The sequence below is a fragment of the Miscanthus floridulus genome, chromosome 8 (genome assembly GCF_019320115.1).
Source record: "Miscanthus floridulus cultivar M001 chromosome 8, ASM1932011v1, whole genome shotgun sequence".
In the NCBI taxonomy this organism is placed as follows: domain Eukaryota; kingdom Viridiplantae; phylum Streptophyta; class Magnoliopsida; order Poales; family Poaceae; genus Miscanthus; species Miscanthus floridulus.
Window position 1 is genome coordinate 37,996,038 of NC_089587.1, and position 27,462 is coordinate 38,023,499.

The 27,462-nt window shown below is 43.2% G+C and overlaps 1 protein-coding gene across 2 annotated transcripts; it reads right to left on the bottom strand.

The window, feature by feature from the left end:
* Positions 1-361: 361 nt before the first annotated feature.
* LOC136476189 (putative callose synthase 8) lies at positions 362-27,248 on the bottom strand. 2 transcript variants are annotated; one of them, XM_066473936.1, is made up of 42 exons: positions 26,788-27,248; positions 20,443-20,543; positions 19,847-19,917; positions 19,655-19,736; positions 19,482-19,580; positions 18,809-18,925; positions 18,619-18,711; positions 18,457-18,548; positions 18,230-18,356; positions 16,548-16,685; positions 16,381-16,457; positions 16,208-16,292; positions 14,324-14,503; positions 13,783-13,908; positions 13,566-13,683; positions 13,101-13,429; positions 12,827-12,879; positions 12,687-12,747; positions 12,481-12,562; positions 12,318-12,367; positions 12,145-12,231; positions 11,928-12,062; positions 11,736-11,833; positions 11,581-11,665; positions 10,912-11,072; positions 10,678-10,801; positions 9,490-9,584; positions 9,278-9,419; positions 9,045-9,196; positions 7,974-8,080; positions 7,506-7,604; positions 7,348-7,416; positions 6,973-7,159; positions 6,764-6,875; positions 6,393-6,512; positions 5,137-5,252; positions 4,981-5,064; positions 3,145-3,257; positions 2,794-3,023; positions 1,773-2,621; positions 1,478-1,663; positions 362-1,391 (listed from the first exon to the last, which is right to left on the bottom strand). In XM_066473936.1, exons 1-42 carry the CDS (start codon positions 27,065-27,067, stop codon positions 1,161-1,163), a joined length of 5,943 nt encoding a protein of 1,980 aa, XP_066330033.1. In that variant the 5' UTR covers positions 27,068-27,248; the 3' UTR covers positions 362-1,160. The 2 variants fall into 2 exon arrangements, with proteins under 2 accessions (XP_066330033.1, XP_066330034.1); XM_066473937.1 differs by lacking the exons at positions 18,230-18,356; positions 18,457-18,548; positions 18,619-18,711; ... (4 more) ...; positions 20,443-20,543; positions 26,788-27,248 and adding exons at positions 16,890-16,947; positions 17,051-18,155 and having other exon boundaries at positions 366-1,391.
* Positions 27,249-27,462: the final 214 nt, after the last annotated feature.

Here is a 27,462-nt window from a genome sequence, read left to right on the forward strand (position 1 = left end):
CCCCCAGCCTTGATCTCGTGACGTTAAATCACTCATCAGTGCCTTGCGGATTATATATGCTGTGGGTTAGGATGAACCAAGGCATGGACCACTTCTCTTCTTTATGCACTCACTGGTAGCTCCTGTCTCCTTTATTTTATTTACTTGGGCCACAGGTTTTTTTTTTCATCTGCTTTTGTGTCCCTTACATGACACAAATACTAATAACATTTAAAATTACCAGATAAATGCTCAATATTCTGATTTTTTTTTGACAAAGACACTCAAAAGAGTGTCTCATCTGAGATATATCAAGGAAAATAAAGACTAGTGTAGAAGATGGACAATAAGACATAAAACGATCTGTGTAGATATTGGTGCGTTTTATCAATGCTAATAAATTAAACATTGACTTAGAAAAAAAAAACTAATCCTATATAAAACAGTGTAGGGTAGGTTACAAAATGGCCAAAGTAATATCATGTTAACAACCTGGGGTCCATCACTACCGAATTATCGACAGACTGCAAAATCAGCTAGCTGCTCAATCTGTGGCAACCTAAATCCAATCCGACTGGAACCGGCTCCGGCCAGCCATTCTGTAATCAACCGTGAGTCTGTGACATGGCAATATATGCTTGGGCCATTTAAAAGCAACCACACATGAAGAAACACGATGCAGTTGCGTTGGGAATCCATGAGCTCAACAATTTTCCTATTGGTTCTGGAGGCGTTTGAATGCCAAAATGGCACACCTGCGCGCAACCTCTGTATCTCGACAGTCAGGCAGCAGTTCAACCACATGAATTCTTTGTCAAGCTTGCTGTACGTGAAGTTGATCGCAATATATTCCCTAATATTACCATAAAATATATTGGAAATAAGATAGTACCTTTGTAACTGTATAGGTATCATGAGATTCATGAGTCATGACTCATCTAAGAGCAATGCTAGAGCTGTTTCTTTTTACAGAGACGGTATGTAAAAGTTACACCGCGACAAAAGCCGAAACTGAGGTATTACTATGTTAGATCTGGCACAGGCTTGGACCAAAGAATCATGGGTCACACTGCACACGACATTTACGCTACCAGAGTACAGAAACTTATTGCCCTGCTGACCAACCAATAGATCATATTCACAAATCCCCAATACGCATCCATGTAAAACCATCAGTTATGCTATCCCCGTTTAGTTTTGCCTACAATGAAAGGCTGGATCTGTAGTTGCCGGGAAAATGCTCTGTTGAAAAGAACCCGAGTTTGAATGGCCGAGATAACAGGCATCCATGCGAGTACAACGATCGGGAAGAAAAGCAGAGATCCCATTCCATAGTCGTAAGCGTGAGCTATGACCTGAATAGGCTCCCATATTGCATAGTACTCTATTTTGGGTCTCAAAACTTGAACAATCTGTAAGACAATGGGAAGAAATTAGGGTGTAATGCAGCAAAAGGAACTAAATTGGCAAAAATGGTGAGCTGCCAGTTGAAACTTACAAGGAGGAGACCCCAGCCAGTTGGTATGAATGCCAGACAACAGATGATCAGATCCATGATAGATAATTGGCAGAGACAATAGAGAAGGATCAAGGAAGTAACCACTGAGAGGAATGTCAAAAGTTTTATGAGCCTGAAGACGAGTTGGTGCTTTGTGCTCAAACGACGGCTAGCACAATTGACAAGCTGCAGCAATTTTAACAAATGAATATTCGGATTGGAAAGAAAAATCAGCATAAGAAAAAGAATCTCAATTGTATGAAACAATATAGAATTCTGGAGATGAAGTAGATACCTTAACAAAACCAATAATGGCAATAATTACGACCCATGAAAGAAGGTAGACAAGGAAATTCTTGTTGTCTTGAGAGATATTCAGGTGATAGACAAGGCCATATTGATATATGAAGAAGCGTAGGGAGAACAGCACTTCAAGAATTCTAGAACTCAATACTGAGTGACGTAGATGTGCATTCTCACCATTCCACCATGACTCCCAGCTCTTTTCTGGTTGCACTCCTATGCCCCCTTGATTCTTCATCCACCTATTCCAGTCAGCCCAGTCATCAACAATTTTTTGCCAAGCAAAACCAGCCGGGTTAAAAAGAAAAGGAGTAAACAGCCAAGCCACTGCCATAAACCATGTTGAGTATGTGATCATCACATGCACCACATTGCTCACATGAGATCTCCTAAAGATGTGGTAGACTATCAAAAGGAAGATCAACTCAAATCCTTTGACGAAATGACTTCTGGAATACAACTGATAGTTCTCAGTAAAGCTTGCATGGAAAACTACAAATTTACGCCCTGTAGGCCGGTATTTAGCACCCCCATGGAGAATAGTACGGCCATAGTAGTGTGCTTTTGTTCCAAGAGAGAACGTGAAGAAAACTGATGCCAACTGCAATTGCATGAGGATAAAATCACTCAGAGCTGAACGGAAACCCTTTTCCAAACCTAGTTCCATCACCATCGGCAATCCTGTAAGCAGTCCTAGCTGGAGAAAAGACTGAGATGCAAGGGCTGTTTCTAAGGACTTTATATTCTGAGTCTGAGCTTCAAGTAACAGAGCCCTCTGCAGGCCACTGAGAACCAAGTACAACTGGCCATAGAGGAAAACATAAACACCAACAACTGATATCTGCACAACATAAGGATCAACTGAACAATTAGACTAATACTCAGTGCTATGGTCCATTATTATTAAGCCCAAACAAAGGAAATATAAGAAGAGCTGATTGCTATGGTCCATTTTGATGAATAAGATAACTCCGAAACTTTTGATGAGAGAGAGAGAGAGAGAGAGAGCATACTAGGCTATTAAAGTAAAATCCCACTGTTGTAAAATAGCATGAAAGCATCCTGAAGAAATCAAATCGCCGACCTAGCCGGTGAATATCACGACTGATTGTTTGCTCACTATTGCCATTTGCTACTTTAGCTTCAAATTTTGATATCTGGTTAAGACCAACATCACGCCCTTTGCCAACTTGAATGTATTCGTTGTAAATTATACTCCCACGACGCAATATGGAATTATACCCTGTAAACAGAATTCCAAAGCAGCACTTGTTTTAGAAAATGACATGATTAGTTTCAATTTCAGTTTCAACAGAAGGAAGATTTTGTTTTCTCGAAAAAACAGAAGGAAGATTTTAACTTACCAGCAAAGACATCCTCACTTAAGTTTATAGTTTTAGATGCTTTACTTATGCCGCCTCTTGTTAAATGAAATATCCGATCAAAAATATCTGGATGACCATAGTGAAACCGTACCCTACAGTCAAGGAAAATAGTCATTTGAATAACAAAATTGACTTCAGAATGGGCTTCTTCATATTATATGGTAGAAATTTATAAAAAAACAGTGTGCTGTCCTCAATATCCTCACACCCGTTATTTATATGTATTGGATTATAGCTGGAGTTTAATAAAGGTGGGACTCCTGACATTGATACTAAGTTTCCATCACTATCAATCTGTGAGAAATCAAAATGTATAGATATTATCTAAAGGTAAAAAGGTTTCATATGTCATTGTGCACTCTAAACTGCTGAAAACTCCACTTACAACTATGAAAGGGAATGTATCACACCCATTTCAAAGCTTTCTCTGAATGGGATTATATATCTTAGTAATTTCTTTTCTGCATCCGCAATATTGCTCCTACTGCCTTATCCTCCCTCTTTATGTATTGCAGCCACCATAGCCAGTATTATTCATCAATATTTGTGTCATCCCATACCTGTGTTACTGCTGCTACCTCACCTGGGCCACTACTGACTGAACTATGTATACGGGACTCTGTAGAACCAAATAATATCTCGCTACTTTGACAACAAATAGTGTCAGTGACCCAAGCAATCAAATGAAAAGGGGTCTGTGAAGTTTAAACAACCAGTAGAACTATATAATATTTAGGCAACTTAACTAAAGAAGGGGACATGTGAGCAACTGGGCATAGCCATGATTAGCCTTAACTAAGCTCTGCTAGTAGCATTCAGAAAAGAAAAGCTCCGCTAGTTAATGCAACAAGATTCCCCATTGCTTCGTCCAATTGATTTGTCACAGTCTATGAATGACTATAAAATCACCTAATAAAGTTCAAACAATGGAAGAGAAAATTACCACTTTGCAAAAAAAAAAAGGCTCAACCAATCTTTAAGGAACTAGGTGCCATTGTAAATAAGAAAATAGACACCCAAATTCAAGTAGAAGAGGACTTGAAGCTTGGTGGTGAGGGTGTACACCCACACCTCTGACGAACTGACCTTGGCTCACCTCCAAAAATTAACATTCTAAACATGCCACTCCTATTCAACTTTGACGAAGTGACATTTTGATAAGAAACTCAGCCATCATTCAATGTCATTATATGGCTGCTGACACTGAAGCTAAGGAGCTCCATGTCTATTTATGGGGATAGGCTAGGTGTTTGTTTTCCTTAGCCTTTTTCCCAGTCGGGTTGTTTCTTAAGTCCATGGTGCGTTGGTTGTAAATTGTAATGTTGTGCAAGGGTCTCGTGCTGTACAGTTTTCCACTCATCTACCTTAAAATGATATCCTGCGGTTCTGCAATAACATAGTCAGATTTCTGTCTAAAACAGAACATAATTCTACCAAATAAAAAAAAAACTCAACCTGCGGGGGGTAAGACAGTCCCTGGGCATTGCATTAAGAAGAAGACCTTCTTACACAGGTCGAGAAAGCCCCCGAACCCCTACCCCACCCATACACAACGGCACCGTAGCCCATGTGAGAACGACCACGACCGAGGCCGGGACTTAGACCTGTGCTTTGGCGAGGGATAGACGAGGGGATTTTTGAACACCAGCCTGAAAATTCGCTCCCACAGGGAGTCGAACCCAGGACCTAAGGAGTGCTACTCAAGGCACCAAACCAACTCAGCTAGAGGCTCTTTAGCTAATTCTACCAGAAATAAGAACTTAAAATAAAAGAATGTGCCTACATTATAAGATAGAATAAGAAGCATGTTTTCACCTAAGGGGTTCAGCAAGAAATCTTTGTCCAATTGTAACAAAGCTTGTCTCTTGATATGACATGAAGCCAGCAAGAGATGAAACACTGCACAAATAATAGTATCATAATTATCCCACGAGACAAAACATCAAAGACGTGTGTTGTAAGATTACAGACCTTCCAGTGAAGATATGCTCTCTTAGCCCAAGGATAGTTGGAGATTGGTCCCTAGGACGCCTTACAAACTCTTGAAGGACATTCCTCATTTTGTAAGCTTCTTCCAGATAATTGTCCTGATATCAACTTACATACATGAACATAGAATCTTTAAGGCAGAATAGCCGTATTGATCCCTGAACTATTACTCAAGGCTCACTTTCATCCCCAAACTTTCAAAAAGGCCGTATTAGTCCTCAAACTCTACTTTTAGGCTCAATTTCATACCAGAACTATGAAGATGATCGTTTCAGTCCTCAAACTTTGCATTTTGGGCTCAACTTGATCCGTAAATTATCAAAATGTATTTTAGACTTTAAACTTTTATTTTTCAACTGAACTTTGTCTATCGTCCTACGTGGAACGTTGCACTGTTGCACCTATTCATCTCCAACACCACCAACGATTGGAGATAGAACATATAATATTCATAAAAAACTCTTTAGTGGCCATTAATAATCCCAAGCTATTATGTTACCTTATAATGGTACCGTTTATATATATATATATCTGATTAAATGATTTTTGTGGGAGCAATTACAGTTGCTTGGAACGCTATTTATTCCCTAAGAATACATGGATATATACTGAAATAATAGCAAATCTATAATTTTTTCCTTAGCTACTCCTAGAGTTAGGCTCAACTAAAAAATAATTAGTGTATAAAATAATATTTTTTATCCATAGGCTAAAAATAGTTCATATTTAAGAATATTTATATCTATATGCATCTTAGAATATGAAAATAAATGTTGAAAGTCTGCTATCCGATTCGCTAGCTGGGACGACACTAGGGACAATAGTACCTAACAATAACTGTCCATCTCAAAACGTGGGTGGTGCTGGACCTATAACCCTATATTATTATAGTTGAGCCAAAATGCATTTTGTAATTCATGGATGAAATTGTGCCTAAAATATAAAGTTTTATTTATAGACAAAGTTGAGTTGAAGATAAAGTTTAAAGACCGAAATGCACTTTGATAGTTTATGGATGAAATTGAGTCCAAAATGCAAAGTTTGAGGACTGAAATGATCATCTTCATAGTTCTAGGATGAAAGTGAACCCAAAAGTAGAGTTTGAGGACTAAAATAGCCATTTTGAAACTTCAGGGATGAAAGTGAGCCTCGAGTAATAGTTCAGGGACCAAAACGGCTATTCTGCCAATCTTTAAACAAAAGGTAACACGACTATAGAAGCATGTACAATTCATTACTTGATTCATATCAATTGTTTGTAGAGCTTCTCCACGAGTGAAGATAATGGCATGGTTCTGATTTTCAGGCTTCCCTTCTCCAATGATAGGTGGACCAGGCAGCTTTATACGGTAAATCTCCTATGGACATAACCAACACGTCAGTAAAGGCCAAGTGATTAGAGGGATTCGAAAAAGAGAATCATATGTTTTACAAGCAAGATTTTTTAATAGGGGTGATAATTATGCTGAATAACTAATGAGAGAGAGTCGTGATGATAAAATAAAAGAAGAGAGGTGCTTTCAAGAGATCTTAGATGTTACAAGATTTTGTTTCAAAAAAAAAGATGTTACAAGATTTTCTACTTTTAGTCTTAATCTGATATCATTACCTGGTCCAAATTATTCTCTGCTTTTATTAACACAGAGGAATAAACCTTATGAGGACAGTTATTTACTATGACTTCCTTCTCTTCGATATAAGCAACCTTCAGAGCAGGGTACCTTCATATGGCACAAATGAAAAAGATCAGGATGGCTCTAGTGATCATCATTTTTCTAAAATTATTTATGTTCCAAAGCTATATATGTCATTTCATACCTCATCATCAGATCTATGATGTCTTGAGCATGGGGATCACCTTTGATTTTTTGTTCCCCAAACTTCTGACACGAAATGACATACGAAAATTTCATATCTGCAAGCGCTTCTAGTTCAGCCGATAATGTTTGGTGGATATTTCTTTTATTTTTTCCTTGTTCAGTTGCCATAGGTGCTTCAAATAAATCTGCATAAGTTTTACAAAACTGAATTAGTGGAAACTGTTTCCAAAGAAATAGAGATGAAGCTTATGAAATAAAAAAAATGTTACTAGAACATTACATGTCTTAACTTTCTAGTTGGCTATAAATTTCCACCATTGAAGAAATGAGAAGTTGTTACTGAATCTCGTTAGGACAAGATTTGCATACGCACCTTGATCATTTGTCCTGTCTAAGAAAGCCTGTAGTTTCAATGCTTTTCTGTAGTACATCATTCCCCGAACTAGATAGTTTGTAATAAAAACAGGTGTGAGATGAGGTGGCCATAGGCTTAAATGGTAATACAACAGATGAGAATGTGCTCTGGATTACCAGTTCGGCTCAGTGTTTGGCCACGGAAGGAAGCCCAGTATCTAATTTCATCATTTGTTACCTTTGAACCAAGGCGTTCCAGAAAGTTTTTCCATTGATCTAAAATCACGAGTACGAGATCTCAGTAAGGTTAAGATGGATGCCTCGTCTTGATACTCCCTCCGTCCCAAAATAACCGCACATCATGCTTTTTTAGGAGTTAAACTTTTTTAGAAGTTTGACTAGATTTATAGAAAATATTATCACTATTAATCTAATGATACTTATTACACATCACAAATATTAGTATACTTTTGTATAAATTTGGTCAAACTAAAAAAAGTTTAACTCCTCAAAAAACGAGATGTGCAGTTATTTTGGGAGGGAAGGAGTATATCTTAGTAACATATGGAAATCCAGTACGCCTTCATATAAACCATGCAAGCAGTTGTCGTAGCAGTCAAAAGAAAGTTTCATTATATAGGTGACCTGGATATATATTTTGCATGTAGGAAAGGATGGATGCTTCATCTTGATTTGAATGAAGTTCTTCATCCGAAAACTTCACTTCTTCCATGAAATATGGAGTTATTACACTGCATAAAGTATGTCATGTCAGGATTTAATGACATGTAAATCAAAACTATTTTCAGTAACATGTAAATTGCAACTGTTTTCCATTGAGATGGATGCAGGTATCAAAATTATCAAACATAGAACTATTAACAGTGAAGGGCGGACCTGGTGCAAGCGGTAGAGTCTTACCGCCTGTGACCGGAAGGTCCCGGGTTCGAGTCGCGGTCTCCTCGCATTGCACAGGCGAGGGTAAAGCTTGCCACTGACACCCTTCCCCAGACCCCGCACAGAGCGGGAGCTCTCTGCACTGGGTACGCCCCTTTTTTTTATAGAACTATTAACAGTCCAGCTTGCTTTATATGTATAGTGATTCTTATTGGTTATTATTTCAGTGCGGTGATTAACCAGAAGTGATGAAAGACAAAATCATAAAAACTGGTTGATTGTGGTTGCATTTGAGGTTTATCGTGGTCCATGATACTGATGGGACTCCTAAAACTGAACTATGTGATTGACTTAAAAGGAGACAGTATGTTACGAACAGGTAGCAACTCTAACTGATAAAAAAGAGAGAGAGAAAGGAGTGTAAGCAAAGTCAATTGCATGTGATTAGATTGATTGATTGCCAAGTACAAGATACATGTGTATATATACAGGCAACCATAGGGTGTGCCTGAGCTACATCTAGGAGATACTGAATGGAGATCGTTCAGGGATACAGTGTGAACTATTTAGACTTCTAGCATTATCAGATAGTTTGGATCTGGTTCATCTCTGAGTAGATCCCATGTTGAAGTTATGCTACTTTTATTTGGCAGTGTATGCCACCAATATTCAGATAATATGAGTTGATTATACAAGCAAATCGATGAAGGCCACATTTGTCAGACATGAAAAAAAGAAAGCCCTCATTGGTTCAATATTTGGGAATATTCAAGGTAACTGGGAGTAAGTTCAAGTGTCCTTTGAAAGAAAAAGTATTACCTAAACGACAACATACTGCGAACTTTGGGAGCAGCAGGCATATCCATAAACAGAGATGTGGCGAAAAATGAAATGCGTCGCCGAGCCTCTAAATTTGATGGTATTTCCGCAGCCTTTTCTTTTGTACTAAGCAAAAGATAGAGGCGTTTAACCTGAATATGCAAGGACATTTCATCATTGAAAGAATTATAATATGTTCCTTTGTCCTCAGGTAATCAAAGGTTTGCTCAGACCTGTTCTTTTTGCTTATCAGAATATGGATATCGGATGCTTGTTATTGAGCTGACTGATGCAAAGAGCTCTGGTTCATAGTAGTTGAATGCTCCATAATCATCAGAGTTCAGTCTCTCTGAAGAATTAACCACATCCAGTATACTGTACAAAAAGGAAGTTATTGTACTGGTATATACATTAACATATCAAACTATTATTAAAAAATTCTTACCTTTGAGGATCCACAATCATATCCTGGATTAGAATATCAACAATATCTTGGAGCAGAATTGTCACCTCATATCGATGTTCTTGTTTATTTATAAACTAGGTAACACATGCAAGAAAATTCAATTATATTGGTTGGCACATAAAGAGGATTGAAAAGACATGGAAAGGGCTGCCTGTACCATGTTAACAGAGTTCAAGATAAAGAAAAAACTGTATTGGCTATCCATTAATATAAAGAGCTGAAGTAGAAATAATTTATCCTAAGTTCTCCAAATGTGATGCTGCGTTTCTAAAAACTCAGCTGGTGGGGAAAGACCACCCCATAGTATTGCACTAAGAAGAAGCTCTCAGTCAAACCTACAGAGAAAATCCCCGAACCCCGGCTTTACCCTATAGTGCCGCACTGTAACCTGGACTGATCACAACCTCTGGGCTGGCGACCACTACAACTGTCCCCCTGGTAGGAGGGCCTAAACCAACCATAGGTGCCACAGGCTGGCACCCTACCACTATTTTTTGGTGAGGGGATTTTTTTTTGTGTGCCATCAGGATTTGAACCCTGGCTAGTGTCTCCCTAAACTGGGGAGGTTACCACTACACTACAAGAGTGTTGGCTAATGTTAGGTTTCTAGTTACATATACACCCTCTGATTGACATTTTTGCCTCAATCCTGGATTGTGACTGGTGTGACATGTGAGCATGCTGAGTAAGCAACAACCCAACTATTATGGTTTGGGTTTCAGTTGGAAGGTGGGTTCCTCGGCGACAAAGTGATGGCACGGCCAATGGCAGGGTTCGCCTGTAGTACATGGAGAAGGTGGGTGCGGGTGCTATCAAGTCCCTCAACAATTCAGCTTCTTAGGACTGGCTGACGCGAGCAGTTCCCATGGCTGTCTTGGCTGCTGTGCCCTCTAACTTCTTATTATATATTGGAAATTCACCTTAACACATATCAATTGCAAAACCCGGAATCATTGCCAAGGTTGCAGTAAAAAAAGGGATAAATAGCTGGGCAGGTAGATTGTGAAAGTAATCTTTTGTTCAAAAGATCGTCAAAGCAGAGTCTAGCATTGCTCTAACAAAGTAAGGTCCAGATTTCTAGAATCACAATGCATATGAAATACAGTAACAACAGAGAAGTATAAACCACGATAAATAAAAGAGGGATAGTTCTAGTTCAGTTATTACCAGAAGTTCAGCTAACCGGTCAAATTTGCGGAACAGTGAAGGCAATTGATCCATCCGAAAATCGGTCATCAGGCTTGAATTTTGAATACTCTTATTTATTTCATCAAATATGGCAGCTACCACCCTGAATACAATTTGTAAACATCATAATAATATTCACAGGAACATATACTACCAAATTGCAAGCTTGGGCAAAAGAACTAGTGGAGATAATCTAGGATCAAATTGAATTACCTCTTCTCTGTCTCCCCAATAATGAGAAATCCAAAAATATTTTTTGTCAGTTCATAGAAATCATTTATAGAGCAAAACATGTAGTGATCCTTCTTAATTTTCCAGAAGAGTTGAGCACTTTTTCCAGTAAAATTTGCTGCCATATCCACTGCTTCTGAAAACTACAATGTAATCAAAACAGATATAAGAGTGTAGATAAATACAGAGATAGAAGTACTCAATATATGCCAGACTGCACAAGCGACCAAACACTGCAAGTTGTTCCTAAATGCAGAACATCTAGTGGCGTGCAAGCTTTGAAATCATATTTGTTTAAAATCAACTAAAACAACCTACATTTTGGAACAGAGGGAGTATACAGCTAGCCTAGCTGAAAACTTCTCATAAAGTAATGTTTTCTAAATTTAAGAACTTAAGTGACACAAATTCTATGGTAGCCAAGCTTTATTCTGAATAATCCCACAATATTATATTTGAGAAATTTGCCTTTGCATGATAATGTGCTTACTGTGAGATGCACCATATACTCTGTCAAAGGATTGTCGAAACAAGAAAATTAACGTATCAAAATAAATAGGTTATGTGAACTTTAACACTATGGTGTAGCAAAAGACGGTGAACACATGTCACCCAAACTGATGTCATGTATCGGAGAATAGATCAGCATACCTTTTTAGTAAGTAAAAACAATGGCCAACGGATAGAACCAGAACTATGCACTAGTGACATGGGCATTGTCATCAAATCCATCTCTCTGGAAAAACAACATTTTTTCTTTACAAATCTGGTGAGACATGAGTTGCAGCAGAGTAATCAAAGTGTACCTATTACTTATTAAGTCCTCTGAACGGAAGCTACTTATTATCTGGTTCCAAACCAGTGCAAACTTTGTTGGGTCATGTCTTTCAGCTTTACCTAATTTCTGAAAAGAGGAATCATTTGGGAAAAAAAAAAGAATGCACATAAGGGAAAAGGCACCTTCAGGTAGTTCAAAAAATGACATGAACAATTTTCACCTTGAATATTTTCTTCTCTAAGAAACTAAAAGGCATTCGCTTTCTCTCTATTGGCATTGCTGGAGGAACAAGAGACATGTTGAAGGCTTCTGGTAAGGAACAAAACCGACTTCTCACCATTCCCATTGTGCGAATCTAGACGAGTATCGAAGTTAACAATTTGGTACACTTTAGGCATCTAAAATGAGTACCCATGTTAAGTGATGCCTCATCTCACCTCACCAAGATGATGGATAATACCACACATACCACCGAAAATAGTACAGAATACAGAATACCATATTTGTGTGTCCATGAAATAGACCTGTTGGGAGAAAAAAAAAGATAATCCCAGTTACAGAGGCATATGCACAATTAAAACTATAAGTACTGCAAGAATAGAGTCCTCACAAGAATTATAGGGGCCCACACAGCAAGAATAGCGCCAGCATTACTCTTCACTGGTGCAAGAGACGTATGGTATCATTATTTTTGTTTGACTGTAATTTGACAGTGCGAAAATATAATAGTATTACAGAAAGTAAGGAAAAAACACAAAAATCAAATGGAGGACCTTGTGGAAAGAATTCATGCCACTCATATTTGTTCACATTGATCTTCATAATTTCTTTCGTTGGTCCCACAAGTGGCTTAATCTGTATATATTTTGTTTAAGAAACAATGCATCAGGAAGCAGAGGAAGAAACTAACAACAACAAACATAACTTTTCTAGTTGTAACTAGGATCATGTTCAGTGCATGTGTGAGAGAGAATATTACCTCAAAGTAGTAGCTGAATAAAAATTTACATGACAATAGAATCATCCAAAAAGTTGTGTACCTGTGAGGTATAAATAGAATGATTAAGCTCATACTAAGTGGCTGACATAAAGTCATACAAATGTAAACAAATACTGTACTTCAGTATAGATACTAGTCCTTCTTGCATTCCTCGTCCAACGTATAATTGTGGCTGCACAGGTAATGATAATTAGGGCTTAATAACAAGATATGAAAGCTATCAGGTGAAGTACAAAGAGGTATAACCTACGTGAAAACAGTATAATCTTTTAGAACTTTAAATGTACTGAAGTTATCTGATAAAATATCACTACGACACATCTGAATAGTTTTACGAAAAATATATAATTTGTTATACTAAATTACAAACAAATGGAGAGAGAAAGAACATACTTGACACCACCATGACAACACATTACAAATTTTCCATGTAGATGTCTCTATGTAGTTGGTGACAGCTGGGACAAAAAATAATGCCATCCCAACCACATTGCTTGCAAGGTACAATGCGACAACCACCATATATTTTGACAAGCAGAACATCCCCAAAAAGGCTTTAGACCGTTTAGTTGAACAAGCCTTATAATTTTGAGAATTGGCATAACATATAGGAAGAATAATCGCCCATGCCACCGCAAGAGAAAGTTTTATAGTAAATCTTAGTATCTGATCAACTCTCAATGTTCCCTTGGTTCTCCATGAGAAAGCAATGTCAAGGATGACTGCAAGAAAAAGTAGGTACATCAACCATTATTGAAGATGGTGAAAAAAGGAATTAGGTATTTCAGTTTATTAAGCACTAGTTTTCATAACATAATAACTGATAATATATACACACAATACAAGACTCATGACAACCTTGAATAACTCGAAGTACTGCATTGGTGATGAAAATACTCAGAATATCCTCAAAAATTACTGGATCAAGTAACTGAGTAGGGCTTCCCAATCCATGCCATGCCATTATTATCAGAACCTGAAAATAAAACGAATAAGGAAATGTGCCAAAAGGTCTGACAGAATTATGAAAGCAATCCTAAATGCATCGACCCATTCATAAAGATATAAAGTAAACCTGAAGCCCAAGCACAAGGAGTGTCCACATCCTATCAAAGCTTCTGAAGAGATGACAAAAAGAACGGACCTCAACAAAATTCGTCTTTCCCAACCATCTCTGTTGAGAACTGAAACTTGTAGCTTGCTGTGCAGTATCACAAAAAAATGCAGAGCAACAAGTAAACAATCAAAAAAAAATCAAACAAATGTACCCAAACATGAGCATCCTTTGAGTCGTGCATGTACATGAAAAAACATGCATCACAGAGATTACAGCATGGCAAGTTATATCAAAGCACATAGAAAGTGGTTGTTCAGACTTTTTATACCTTGAGAATTCTAGTAAGTGCTGTATACAGTGTGATAATATTCAAGCAATACAGTGGACTTGTGAAGCAATCACAGCATCAGAGTATGGTGCATACATAACTATTAAGCATGTTGGGTCAATTCAAATCAATAAAATAGATTTGTGCATAAATAAGTACATAAGACTGGCTATACAATTCTAATATTACATATTTTTTTAGGGGTGCTCATTTTTTAAAAATAAAAGTTACCTGTTGTCTTTGTTCAGCTGCTTCTGCATTAAGATAGTTTTCTGTTGATGATGACTCGTGAGGCAGTCGGGGATTTAGCTGCTCATTGTGCTGAGATGTGTGTAGTGACACTAGCGGAACACAGCTAGCACAGTTTTCAAGGCCATGTGGCACACTTGATAACCTTGATCCACAAAGAACCTAAACAGTATGAGACGTTAACGATAGTAAGGATAAGAAAAAGAACTCCATCACAAAAGGAAATGTTGATTGCGATATCTCTAAAATCCATGCATGATTATAGCTATATGAGTAGTAAGTAAGCGAACGAGCCTCTAGCTGAGTTGGTTAGGTGGCTCTAGTAGCACTCCTCAGGTCCTGGGTTCGACTCCCCGTGGGAGCGAATTTTAGGCTAGGGTTAAAAAAATTCCCTCGCCTGTCCCACTCCAAAGCACAGGTCTAAGGCTCGGCCCCGGTCGTGGTCGTTCTCACATGGGCTACGGTGACGCTGTGTATGGGTGGGTGGGGCACGGGTTCGAAGTTTTTTCGACCTGCATGAGAAGGTCAACAAGACCCACGGTTTGGCGCTTGCGTCGCGATGTTGGCGGGTTGCGCTCATGTGAGGCGTCATGGATGATGTCCTCTTGGAGTACCACAACTTGACATGGCGAACGTGGAGGAATGGCTCAAGGCTTAAGGCTTGGCTAGTGTGACCAGAACCAATGATGGTGATGCCCATGGGCGTCGCTCTAAATGTTGGGGTGTCATTGAGGTGACATTCCTGTTCAACGGACGCTTTTGCTAATTTCAACAACGCTCTACCTTGGATGCTTGACTTGCTTGGAAGAGCGTGCTATGGTAGTTGGAGCTGTTGTGTTGTGGGGTTCGGCATAGCTCGGCAACAATGACATTCAACAACATCTTTAGGGTGGTGTTAGTTTTCCTTGCAGGTGTGTGTTCGGACTTTGAGGCTTGGGCTTTGATCCATTGCAAGAAGTCGGAGCTCCTCGGCTGCGTTTTCGAGCTCGGCAGTGATGACTTGTGGTGGACGGTATCGTTTTGGGTTGGTCATTTCGGGCCTTTCGGCCATGCTGCTGATGCTAGGGTCTTTGCTGATTTTGCTTGTAACCATCGGGCCCGGTTTTCCTTATATAAACTGGGCTAACTCTTTTCTATCTTAATTGAAAGGCTGCCAGTTGCTTTAAAAAAAACAGAAGTTGCTATTTGGCTCCAGTAGATTTATATAATACTCAGTCTCAATCTCAACTTATATCACAATTTGTCCCACCAGCACAAATGGGCCATTTTAGCGTCCACGACATGGGCAAAGTTTCAACAAGCCCTTAAGGGATATAACCTATGTGCATTGACTTAGTTGAGTAGCCAGCTAAGCTAAGCATCAGATATTTGAAAATTACTTTAGAATTTCAGTTTTCATTTGCCTATACATTGTATTCTTTCATATGAGCTGGTCAGCTGTAGATTATCTTCACTCTAACACACAGGAGATCTGCATGTCATTGCATCAATAGACGTTCGCTGTAGATTTTTTATTCAGCCTTGATTGAAGCTGAAAAAGGTGTTTACATTTCTGCAGATGGGATCAAAGAAAGGGAGTCAAAGAGCCTTCGGCAGAGAGAAACAGAGTGAGGCGTGAGCGTAAAGAGCATAGAGAGAGAGGGTGAGATCTCTTGGGTGTTTGGGTTTAATCTTTGCTTAATTCCAAAAGAGTTTATCGGATAGCTATATAGCCACCACTAACAAACTTCATTTGCTAGCCAAAAAATATCTTAAATATAAATGAAGTAACACTTCAAGAAAGAAGTAGAAAGTATAAGCTAGCAATAAAAAGATAAAATAGGAAACAAGAGCATGCATGAGCGCATATGGGTTGTCAAAGGAAACCTGAGAGTCCTTAGTTGCACTTGATGTGAAAAAGAAATCATTGTTAAGGCGCATGGGCCAACCAAGCTTAAAGCAATCAGCAGACCTGCATTATAAAACATTTAGTATATCTTTTAATTGTTCGAAAAAAAAATCTTTTAATCAGAAGCTATACAACAAGCATAGTATGTAACCAGAAGAATTCATTGAGGTCATCATAGTTTCTCCATGTTGAGTGATCAGATGCTCCGTTCTTGTTCTTTTGTGCTTCCTTCATTAAATAAATAGAGAAAGGCAGTCATTTGTAAATACAAACTTTAAAGCTATATGGATTAAAGATTGAAAAGAAGGTAATGTGGACCTGAAATATGACATTGTATATTGGCTTCACTACATTGTTAAGAAAGGATTCATCATCTCCTCCATACGCAGGTTGGACTTTTTCCCCAGTAATTAAGCTTACAGCCCCAGAGAGCACTCCATATAGCTCATACGACATCTGAAACAAAAATTATCATTATTGTTTTCACAAAGTGAGTTCCACTTAAAGTAAGTTATTATAAAAAGGAGTAACCAGATATGCTATTTTGAGAAACATATAAACAAGTTAATCAACTTCCTGTTTCGATTATACCATTAGAAATGCAAGACCTTAGCAAACATTCAGATTTCAGTAGGACCTTCACTTAAATTTGATTCTTACATCAAAAATTCATCCCAGTACCATTCACATTAATGGCTTGTATGAACATCTGCCAGTTCTGTAAGGAAATTGCAGGCACTGAGTTACGATCTTTATTCCAATATTTCAATATAATGGGGTGCTATATATTTTACTCAAAAAAAAAAGAATTCCGAACTTACTATGGATCAGCAAGAACTAGCAGTGATGTAGTTTAACCTGTGGACTGACAGTGTGGCTGACTCCAGCGGTGTTCTCATCTGTGACTATATGCATGTATTCACTAATGATTTTTTATATCTCCCATTGACCCATTATTTTGTCTTGGTTTAGACTTTATGTCAAATCACTTCAGAATTTTTTTATTCACTGCTAACTAAAGCCTTCCGCAGTGTGAGCCGAGAGTGATGCCCAGACAGGTGAGAGAAATTTGGAGCATCACTCCTACCACTGTGGCTGGCGATGCCCAAAACCGAGTGATGCCAGAAAAACCCGGAGCGGAGCATGTAGTTGCACCGATGCCCAAACATTAAAGAAAGATTTCTTGTGTCAATGCTTCTGTGCCGGTGCTGCTCACCTCGGTTCCTGCGTGTGAGGAAGGGAGACCCGGAGAGGACAGAGGTAGAGGAAGGTGTGTGAATCTGTTTTTTATTATTTCTTTTTTACTCTGTGGGTCTCACAAAATATTCCTGTGTATACACAACACTGCAGCTATCTAGGATTCGATTCCCTCTTCCTGACGTGGCGGTCAAATTTTTTTTGAGCATCACTCACATTGTGGAGGGCTTAAAGCAGCTAACTATGGAGAATTATCATGAAACGATTGGGAATAACTTGCTAACTAAAGAATGTCCCATCTCACTTATTTCAAAAGGGGGCAAACATACAAAAGAGGAAGTGTGCATGAAACGTTGATCGTATTGTAGTATCAAAAACAGAGCAAGCAGAAATTACAACTTGTTGTAACTATGCATTACTATGTTGGTATCATTGCTTTATAACAGTTTAAATAGTATAAGTATAGTAAGGATTTGAGCAAAAGAATCTACAGTTTATGCAGACCTACCAGCAAACTGCTTGTAGTGAAACACAGTTTTATTCCTAAAAAGGCAATCAAACAAATTAATGTAAAAGGATACTGGTAAAAAAGAAGTAATTTCATATCAATAGATTATTCTGGTAGGAGCATTTACAGGACATCTTTTAATTACCAGCAATGTAAGTTATGCGACCAGAAAAACTACAGTAAAATACAAATTCCAGAAATGATACCAAGAGAAATAGAGCAACATAAATGGTTTATATCATTAGCACCACAGAAGCACGATAAAAGTATCAGAGGCATAACTTTTTTTGCTTACATGATGAAAAATATAGCATAAGCATTCTGGCATTAGTCGTAAGTTTGATGCTTCTCCCCATATAAGAAGATAAAGAGCTATGTATAGAAGTTTATGTTGCTGAATTTCTTGCTTCACAGAGGGCAACCTGAAGGTGCAACACAAGCAGTTGCAGTGCAAGCAAGACAGTACATATATCCAATTATTTGAAGCCAAGTCCAAGAAATTGAAAAACTGCATCATTTTACCATATGTTGCTTCTTCGCCCCAAAAATTTGCACCAGGTCAGATAGTTCTCAAATGTTTTTGCCAACAATTCATCTACTGCTCTGTCATCAAGCTGAAGGGAGATATATGAAAATGGCATTCTCATTAAAGATAGATAAAGAAAACTAGTCATGTGTGGGTACCATTTGAGCAGAGGATGACTTGGGATTCAATCTAGCATGCGCATTTGCAAGCAATAGAATTAGATGCTCTCTTTGGTTGGCGACATTTCCTTTCTAATCAAAGAAAATGAAAGGCATTACCTAGCTGTAGTACAAAAAAAACATCCATATTAATCTAAGCATTTTGCATGAAACCAAGTAGCTTGTTTACCTGGAATCCAAACCAACTTTGCAGCCATCGAAGAATATCTGTATGATTTTTTTCATCCTTCATGTTGGCTGATGGAAGACTGCGAACACTAAACACCGCAGAGACTGCAACTTTGATCTGTATAGGAGAATATCATACCAACTTTATACAAGTCGACTTATATAACACTCCCTCCATTACAAATTATAAGACGTTTTGGCTTTTCTAGATACCTAGCTTTTGCTATGCACTTACATATACACTCTCTAGATACATAACAAAAGCAATGTATCTAGAAAAGCAAAGACGTCTTATAATTTGGAACGGAGGGAGTATAATTAAAATGGAACTACTGCTAATAACACATAATGCAATCTCACTAACTCACTATCAATGTAAAGGGAACTTATTTCAAAGTATTAGTGGTGTATATTACTCTTTGTTAGAAACACATGAGCTGTTATAATTAAGGAAAAACCTAGTTGTCACTATTATTGTACAGCAAGCATATCCTGCGATATGTATTGGTCTTTTTCTTGGTAAATACCAACCAGATCTACCCAGTACAAGTCCTCCCCATTGTGTAACAGAATCAGGGCCATTAGTCCATTATGTCATACTGAAAAGTGAAAATATAGTAGAGTGCAGGACAAAAGGGTACTTTTGATAGTTTTGAGTAGAAAAACAGGCAAACCTCCGGGAGAAGCATGATTGGTTTTTGACTTAACCTAGGATGGAGTGGAAGAATATTATATCGAAATAAGTCTGCAAAATCTTCACTAGCAATTAGGCCCTGCAGTTTGTTAAAAATGTTAAATATAGAGAACAATATCACCGATAAGATCATTTTGTCAAAAATCTCACAACCTCCAAGCCAGTTCCGCTGAGAAGAGCCTTCAGCACTTCTGCCAGGACAGGCAAAAGTTCATGTGCATTGGCTTGTTTTTTCCTACCAAAAAAATGAATAAGAGTGACATTTTTTTAGTGGGATCAGGGGTATGACAATGCTGCATAAGAAGTGGTCTACGGAACCAATATGTATATGAGAAATAATCTTACTTCTCAAAGAATAACTTCATCTCTCGGGCATCACCTCTTTGTGTCATCTTTGATTTGGTGCTGCTCTCATCCTGTTTTACAACCACATCCAATATGAGGCGCATTAATCATCAACGGGACTTTTTTGAGTCTTTTGACTAAGGACATATTCCCTCCATTCCAATTATAGTTCACTTTGGCTTTGTCCTAAGTCAAACTTCTCTACCTCTGAGCAAGTTTTATAGAAAATATACCAACATCTACAACGTCAAATTAGGCTCATTAAATTCTATATGAAATATGTTTTGATAATGCATTTATTTGAACTTGTACATGTTAGTATATTCTTAAAAAATGGTCAAAGTTAAAGAGGCTTGACTTAAGACAATGCCAAAGTGAACTATAATTTGGAACGGAGGGAGTATACCTGAAATTATGAGTGCAAAAAAGATGATCCACGACAAGTTTTCAAAGTTCTTATATATGTATGTGATTGTGTGATGCTTTTAGTTTTCATCATCAAACAACAACAACAACAAAGCCTTTAAGTCCCAAAAACCTAGTAAAATGTAAATATACTATATGCTCATGTTAACTTATCCCCATAGTGAGTGCACCTGTTCAAGTCTCTGAAGAAGTGCTGTTTTAAATTGCCGAACACCCCTCCCTGCTGAAAGTTTGTCCATTGTATGAGCCTTTTCAAATGCATGGAACCGACCTGGCAAAAGAAAAGCTGATTTAAAAATCCAAACTATTGTGGAAGCAGTTCTTCTCTGCAATGCTCATGCTGCCTCAGCTATAGCATCCACTGAATCATTGTAGTGACGTGTTCCAACAGAGAGAAGCAAGTGGTAACTGTGGTGCTTCATGAGCTAAGAGTTCTCAGTAATCTCTCAAGGTGATATAACAGCATGAGGTGTACCACCTGATTGGAAGTAACTGATCCACTGCAGCAGAAAAATTGAGGCATTCTGGCTTGCATGCGGATCTAACAAACTCTACTTCAAGGCTTCCAACAAACCGCTCGGTCAAGCACGAGAAATTACTGTCAGTAGTTAGCCTAGTGTTGATGTTTTCCAATTACCTACTATAGCTATTTTCAGGTTCCTTGGCAACCAAGTTGATCATGGTGCCTTGGCAACCAAGTAGGGATCATAGCATCTGCTTTATGCAGTTAGAATATGCTAATGAGTAGGTACACCACTTGCTTATATATGCAGTGGTTAACATCTTCTTGTATCTAAGTCATTTTTGCAATACAATCCAAGCGGCCTGTTGGCCAAGCTGCCCTCTGGCAGCCAACAATTGGTATCTAGAGCCGGTTGAGAGATAGGGAAAAACATGGCCACCTCCGCAGAGAGAGCAGCAGCAGCCGCCGCCGCCGCCAAGCAGCGGGCGCAGCGTCTGGCTGCGGCAGAGGCCGCAGCCGCGCAGGCACAGCAGGCCGCGGAGGCCGCAGCAGCAGCAGCTCGGAACGCGGCCGCCACGGCCGCGGCTCTGCGTCGAGAGTTGGTGGAGGAGGATCCGCCGCGCGATCGCCGCCCGTTTCCGAGGAGGAGTCCGGAGCGCAAGCGCAGGCAGACGCGGTCGCCCGATCGGGATCAGGATCGCCGCCGCAGACGGGCCAGGGGCCGCTCGCCGGTGATCCAGACCGTGTACAAGGATTCTGGCGCAAGTTCCACCTGGCCGATGCTCACCAAGACAAATTACCATGAGTGGGCCTCGATCATGAAGCTGAAGCCCCAGGCGCGGCAACTCTGGGATGCGATCGAGTACCAGGATCTGCCATACCATGAGGACAGGCGCACGGTGGAAGCGATCATCGCCGCCGTGCCGCAGGAGATGCAGATGCCGCTGTCCGAGAAGGGATCGGCCAAGGAGGCCTGGGACTCCATCGCCGCCGCGCGGATCGGCGTCGATCGGGTGCGCCGCGCCACGCTCCAGCGACTCCGCAGCGACTGGGAGAAGCTCGCCTTCCGTCCGGGTGAGCAGATCGAGGACTTCACCCTTCGCTTGATGGCCCTGAAGCAGCAGCTTCTTCTCCACGGCGACAACGACATCGATGAAGAGCGCGCGGTGGAGAGGCTCCTGCGCGCCGTGCCGCCGAAGTACGCCCGGCTCCGGATCGCCATCGAGACGCTTCTCGACTTCCAGGACCTCACCATCGAGGAGGTGTCTGGGCGCTTGAAGACGGTGGATGACATGGAGGCGCTGGACGCGGAACTGGCCGCCATCGGTGGACTGCTGCTGACGAGGGAGCAGTGGCATGCCAAGGAGAAGGAGGAGGCTGCCGCTTCCGCGTCGGGCAAGGAACCGCGACGTCGTCCACGCGGCGGCAAGAAGCAGCGCGGGAAGGGAAATCGCGGCAGAGGAGATAGAGGCGGTGGCGACGATCGCGGGGTGAACGACGACACCTGCCTCAACTATGGTGATCGCGGCCACTGGGCGCGCGACTGCCACCAGCCGCGCCGTGGTGGTGGTGACCGCGGCGGCGGCGGTGGCAACCAACGCGGAGGAGGCAACCGCGTTGGAGGAGATCGAGGTGGACGGCGTGGCGGTGCTGCGCACGTCGCAGAAGCAGAGGATGATGATGGTGCTCTGTTTTTCGCCCACGGCTTCCTCGAGCTCGACGAGAAGGACGAAGCCGTCTGCTCCAAGGCCACGGCCTCCCTTGACATCAACGAGCCGCGCGCGCGTGTCTTCCTCAACACCAGCGCCAACGAGGAGGCGCTCAACGGATGGTACCTCGACAGCGGGGCCACGCATCACATGACCGGCCGCCGGGAGCTCTTCGCCGAGCTCGACACCACGGCGCGCGGCACGGTGCGTTTCGGCGACTCGTCTCGAGTGGAAATCAAGGGGACCGGCTCCATCGTCTTCCAGGCCAAGAACGGAGAGCAGCGCGTCCTCCATGGCGTCTTCTACATCCCAGCGCTCCGGAACTCGATTATGAGTTTGGGGCAGCTCGACGAAGGAGGCTCCAGGGTGGAGATTGATCATGGAGTACTCCGCATCTGGGACCGGCGTGGTCGTCTTCTCGCCAAGGTACATCGCGGGCCCAGTCGGCTGTACATCCTGCACTTGGAGGCCGTGCGGCCGGTATGTCTTGCCGCCAGGAAGGAGGACGAGTCATGGAGGTGGCATGAGCGCTACGGGCATCTCAGCTTCGAGGCGTTGCACCAGCTCGACAAGAAGGAGATGGTGAGGGGGATGCCGGTGATCAAGCATGCGGAGCAAGTCTGCGACACCTGCGTCACCACCAAGCTCCGCCGCAAGCCGTTTCCGCAGCAGGCGCAGTACCGCACGCAGGCGCCCCTGGACCTCGTCCACGGCGACTTGTGCGGGCCGGTGACGCCGGCGACGCCAGGAGGGCGCCGCTACTTCTTGCTGATGGTGGACGACGCCACCCGCTTCATGTGGGCGGTGCTTCTGCCGACCAAGGATGCTGCTGCGGATGCCGTGAAGCGGGTGAAGGCCGAAGCAGAGAAGGAGACCGGCCGTGAGCTCAAGGTACTGCGGACCGACAATGGAGGAGAGTTCACCGTCGGCGAGCTGGCGCAGTACTTCGCCGCCAAAGGAGTCAAGCGGCACTACTCTACACCACACTCACCGCAGCAAAACGGTGTTGTGGAGCGGCGCAATCAGACGGTCGTGGCGACCGCGCGCGCGCTCCTAAAGCAGAGGTCCATGCCGGCCAAATTCTGGGAGGAGGCGGTGCATCTGCTCAACCGCGCGCCGACAAGAAGCTTGCAAGGCAAGACCCCCTATGAAGCCTAGCACGGACGAGCACCGGCGGTGAGCTACCTGCGTACATTCGGCTGCGTCGCCTACACAAGGGAGCTAGGGCAGCTGCGCAAGCTCGACGACCGCGGCAAGGCTGGGATCTTCATCGGCTACGCCGAGGGCGCCAAGGCCTACCGGGTCCTCGATCCGGCGACGGGACGCGTTAAAGTGAGCCGCGACGTGGTGTTTGATGAAGGGCGCGGCTGGGATTGGTCCAATTCGGCCGCCGGGACGTCTGCTTCCACCTCCAGCGACTTCGACATCGAGTTCTGGGGAGTCGACACAGACAGAGCTCCGCCGCGCGCGCCGTCACCAGCTCCAGGGGAGCACGATCCACAAGCCTCCTCTGCTTCACCAGCCTCCTCTGCTTCACCAACAGCAGAGACCGAGCAGGCGGACCCAGTTGAGTTCGCGTCACCGCTCGAGGACGACGACGATCACCTTGATGCTTCCTACGACAGCGAGCAGCTGCGGTACCGTACCATGCCCAACATCATCGGGGACGCACCCACACCGCTGCCGGCTTCACGTCTCTTCGCCGAGCTTCACCTCACGCACGCTGGCGAGCCGGCCAACTTCGCGGAGGCTGAAGGCGATCCTGCCTGGCAGGCCGCCATGGAGCAGGAGATCAAGGCAGTTGAGCAGAACCGCACTTAGGAGCTTGTGGAGCTTCCTCCCGGTCACCGGCCCATCACTCTGAAGTGGGTCTACAAGCTCAAGAAGGACGAGCGGGGCGCGGTGACCAAGTACAAGGCGCGCTTGGTGGCGCGGGGCTTCGTCCAGCAGGAAGGGATCGACTTTGACGACGCGTTTGCTCCCGTGGCGCGCATGGAATCCGTCCGAGTCCTCCTCGCGCTGGCGGCCCAAGAAGGATGGCGCGTCCACCATATGGACGTCAAATCTGCCTTCCTCAACGGCGACCTCAAGGAGGAGGTGTACGTAAAGCAGCCGCCTGGCTTCACCGTCGCCGAGAAGGAGAAGATGGTGTACCGTCTGCGCAAGGCTTTGTATGGCCTACGGCAGGCTCCGCGAGCTTGGAACGCCAAGCTGGACACCACCCTCAAGGAGATGGGTTTCCAGCAAAGCGACCATGAAGCCGCAATGTACAGGCGAGGAACAGGGGAGGAGCTGCTGCTGATCGGCGTCTATGTTGACGACTTGATCATCACCGGTGCCAGCGCTCAAACCATAGAAGGTTTCAAGGCTCAGATGAAGAAGGTTTTCGACATGAGCGACCTCGGCCTCCTGTCCTTCTACCTGGGGGTCGAAGTACACCAAGATTCAGCTGGGATCACTCTGAGGCAAACCCATTATGCCAAGAGGATCCTTGAGCTGGGAGGTATGGATGCCTGCAACCCCGCCCATACACCAATGGAGGAGCGGCTGAGGTTGAGCAGGCAGAGCGCAGCTGCAGAGGTTGATCCTACCCAATACAGAAGATTGGTGGGCAGCTTGCGCTACTTGGTCCACACAAGACCTGACTTAGCCTTCTCAGTAGGCTTTGTCAGTCGATTCATGGAGAGGCCGACTGCAAAACACCAAGCAGCCATCAAGCGCATCTTGAGATATGTGGCTGGTACTCTGGAGCTTGGCCTGCACTACACTAAGGCTCCAGGGAGAGCAAGGTTTGTTGGGTACTGCGACAGTGACTTGGCTAGGGACATTGACACCAGCAAGAGCACTAGTGGCACCTTGTTCTTTCTGGGAAGCAATCTTGTGTGCTGGCAGTCAGTGAAGCAGAAGGTGGTGGCTCTATCTAGTTGTGAAGCTGAGTACATTGCCACTACCACAGCTGCAAAACAAGCAATTTGGCTATCTAGGCTGCTGGCAGACCTCCTTGGAAGGAATGTGGAAGTGGTTGAACTGAAAGTTGATAGCAGGTCTGCACTTGCTCTAGCCAAGAATCCAGTCTTTCATGAGCGCAGTAAGCACATCAGGATCAAGTATCACTTCATCAGAAACTGCTTGGAAGATGGAAGTATCAGGGCTGATCACATATCCACCACTGATCAGCTGGCTGACATTCTAACCAAGTCTCTTGGAAGATCAAAATTTGAAGAGATGAGGGGAAGAATTGGGCTCAAGCAGATCACTTCCAAGGACCACAAGACTAAAGGGGAGAATTGTCAGTAGTTAGCCTAGTGTTGATGTTTTCCAATTACCTACTATAGCTATTTACTATTCACTGTCATGTAAGTTTTCAGGTTCCTTGGCAACCAAGTTGATCATGGTGCCTTGGCAACCAAGTAGGGATCATAGCATCTGCTTTATGCAGTTAGAATATGCTAAGGAGTAGGTACACCACTTGCTTATATATGCAGTGATTAGCATCTTCTTGTATCTAAGTCATTTTTGTAATACAATCCAAGCGGCCTGTTGGCCAAGCTGCCCTCTGGCAGCCAACAATTACATGGAGTAGAGGTGGCAGAAGAATGTTCTGTGCAGAAGAAACTTGAAGTTGACCCACTGACAGTAAAAAACTTGGCATGTGATTCTCCTCAGAAAACAACCCTTTAGAATATAGCAGTTAAAACACAATTCGGCACCACAAAAGGGGGAATCACAGAATATTCCAGGTGATGATGTGCTCTCAATCAGCCAAGCACCCACTTTACCCTTGCAGAATCTCCAAGGTACGGCACATAACTGAAACAGCTAGCGTCTCTGTCACCGAAGCCAAGAGCGAGCACGAAGCATCTGTGGTTGTTGAAATAAGCAAAGGCAAACTCATCGTGACCAACTACCACCTTGCAGAGGGTCAGAGGGAGAGGATCAAGGAGGAGGCAGAATATTCTGAGACGGAGACCGATGGTAACAAAACCAACCACCAAATATTCTGTTTGGTCCAGTAGCTGAAAGATCACTAGTTCCGATCGATGGAATCAGAATCAGAGCCAGACGAACGTGCATGCATTCGGACGTGTTACCAACCCCAAACATCCAAAATCATGATTCCATGAAGTAGACGTATGCAGGGCAGACGTTGGAAGGCCATAGCCACCGCGGCGCGCGCCAGGATGACGCCCGCAGCTTCCTTGCCGGGCATTTCCACGAACAGGTGTGGCGCGCGCTGGGCGCCGGCACAGCAGCTGAGAGCTGGCCTCCTCCAGGCTCCAGGGTGAGAAGGGAAGAAGAAATGGAAGGCAGAGGAAGCAGGGCTTGAGCGCACGTGAACTTACACAGGTACGCAACGCGCGGGTTCTCGGCCTCGATGGCGTTGGCCGCGCGGAGGAAGGGTCGGATCTCGGAGACGATCGTCTGCGGGAGCTTCTCGCTGTCGAACTGCTGCACCAGGGGCGCCGCCGCATGGGCGTCCCCTGCTTCCCCTTGCTGCTGCGGTGGTGGCGGTGGGGGTGGAGGTGGAGGTGGCGGCGGTGGAGGTAGAGGGAGCGGGAGCGGGCGAGAGACGTAGCGCAGCGGGCGGCTGGACGGGCCCACCTCGACGATCTCCAGCTCCATCGTTCCGCGCGGAACGGAGGAGGGGAGGACGAGGACGAGGAGGCCACTGCGGCGGCAGAGCCAGCATTCAGCATCGCCATCGCGATCGCTCGGCTTTTATCTCGCCTCGCTTTGGCTTTGGCTTTGGCTTTGGCTTTGGCGATCGCCTTCGCCGCTAAGCTTTTACCGCTTTTCTGCGGCGGGCGGCTTTTGCCTTTTGGCGATCGATCGCCTGTGTTTTTGGCGTCTGGGGGGTGCTGGGGATTGGTGGGGAGGAAGACGGGAAGCGCAGGAGGCGAAGCAAGGCGAGTGCGGGAAAAGGCGGTGGGGTGGAGGAGGGAAGGGGACGGCTTTTTTGAACGTTCGGAGGTGGGGTTGGCAACGGCCCCTTTGCTTGGTTTACTGCTGGTGCTTAC

Coding starts and splice junctions, on each gene's coding strand:
- LOC136476189 (XM_066473936.1), bottom strand. CDS start 27,067: ATGGAGCTGGAGATCGTCGAGGTGGGCCCGTCCAGCCGCCCGCTGCGC. Junction 12,563..12,686: donor TATTCAGCTACTACTTTGAG/GTAATATTCTCT, acceptor AAATATATACAG/ATTAAGCCACTTGTGGGACC. Junction 2,622..2,793: donor GATTTTACTTTAATAGCCTA/GTATGCTCTCTC, acceptor TATGTTGTGCAG/ATATCAGTTGTTGGTGTTTA.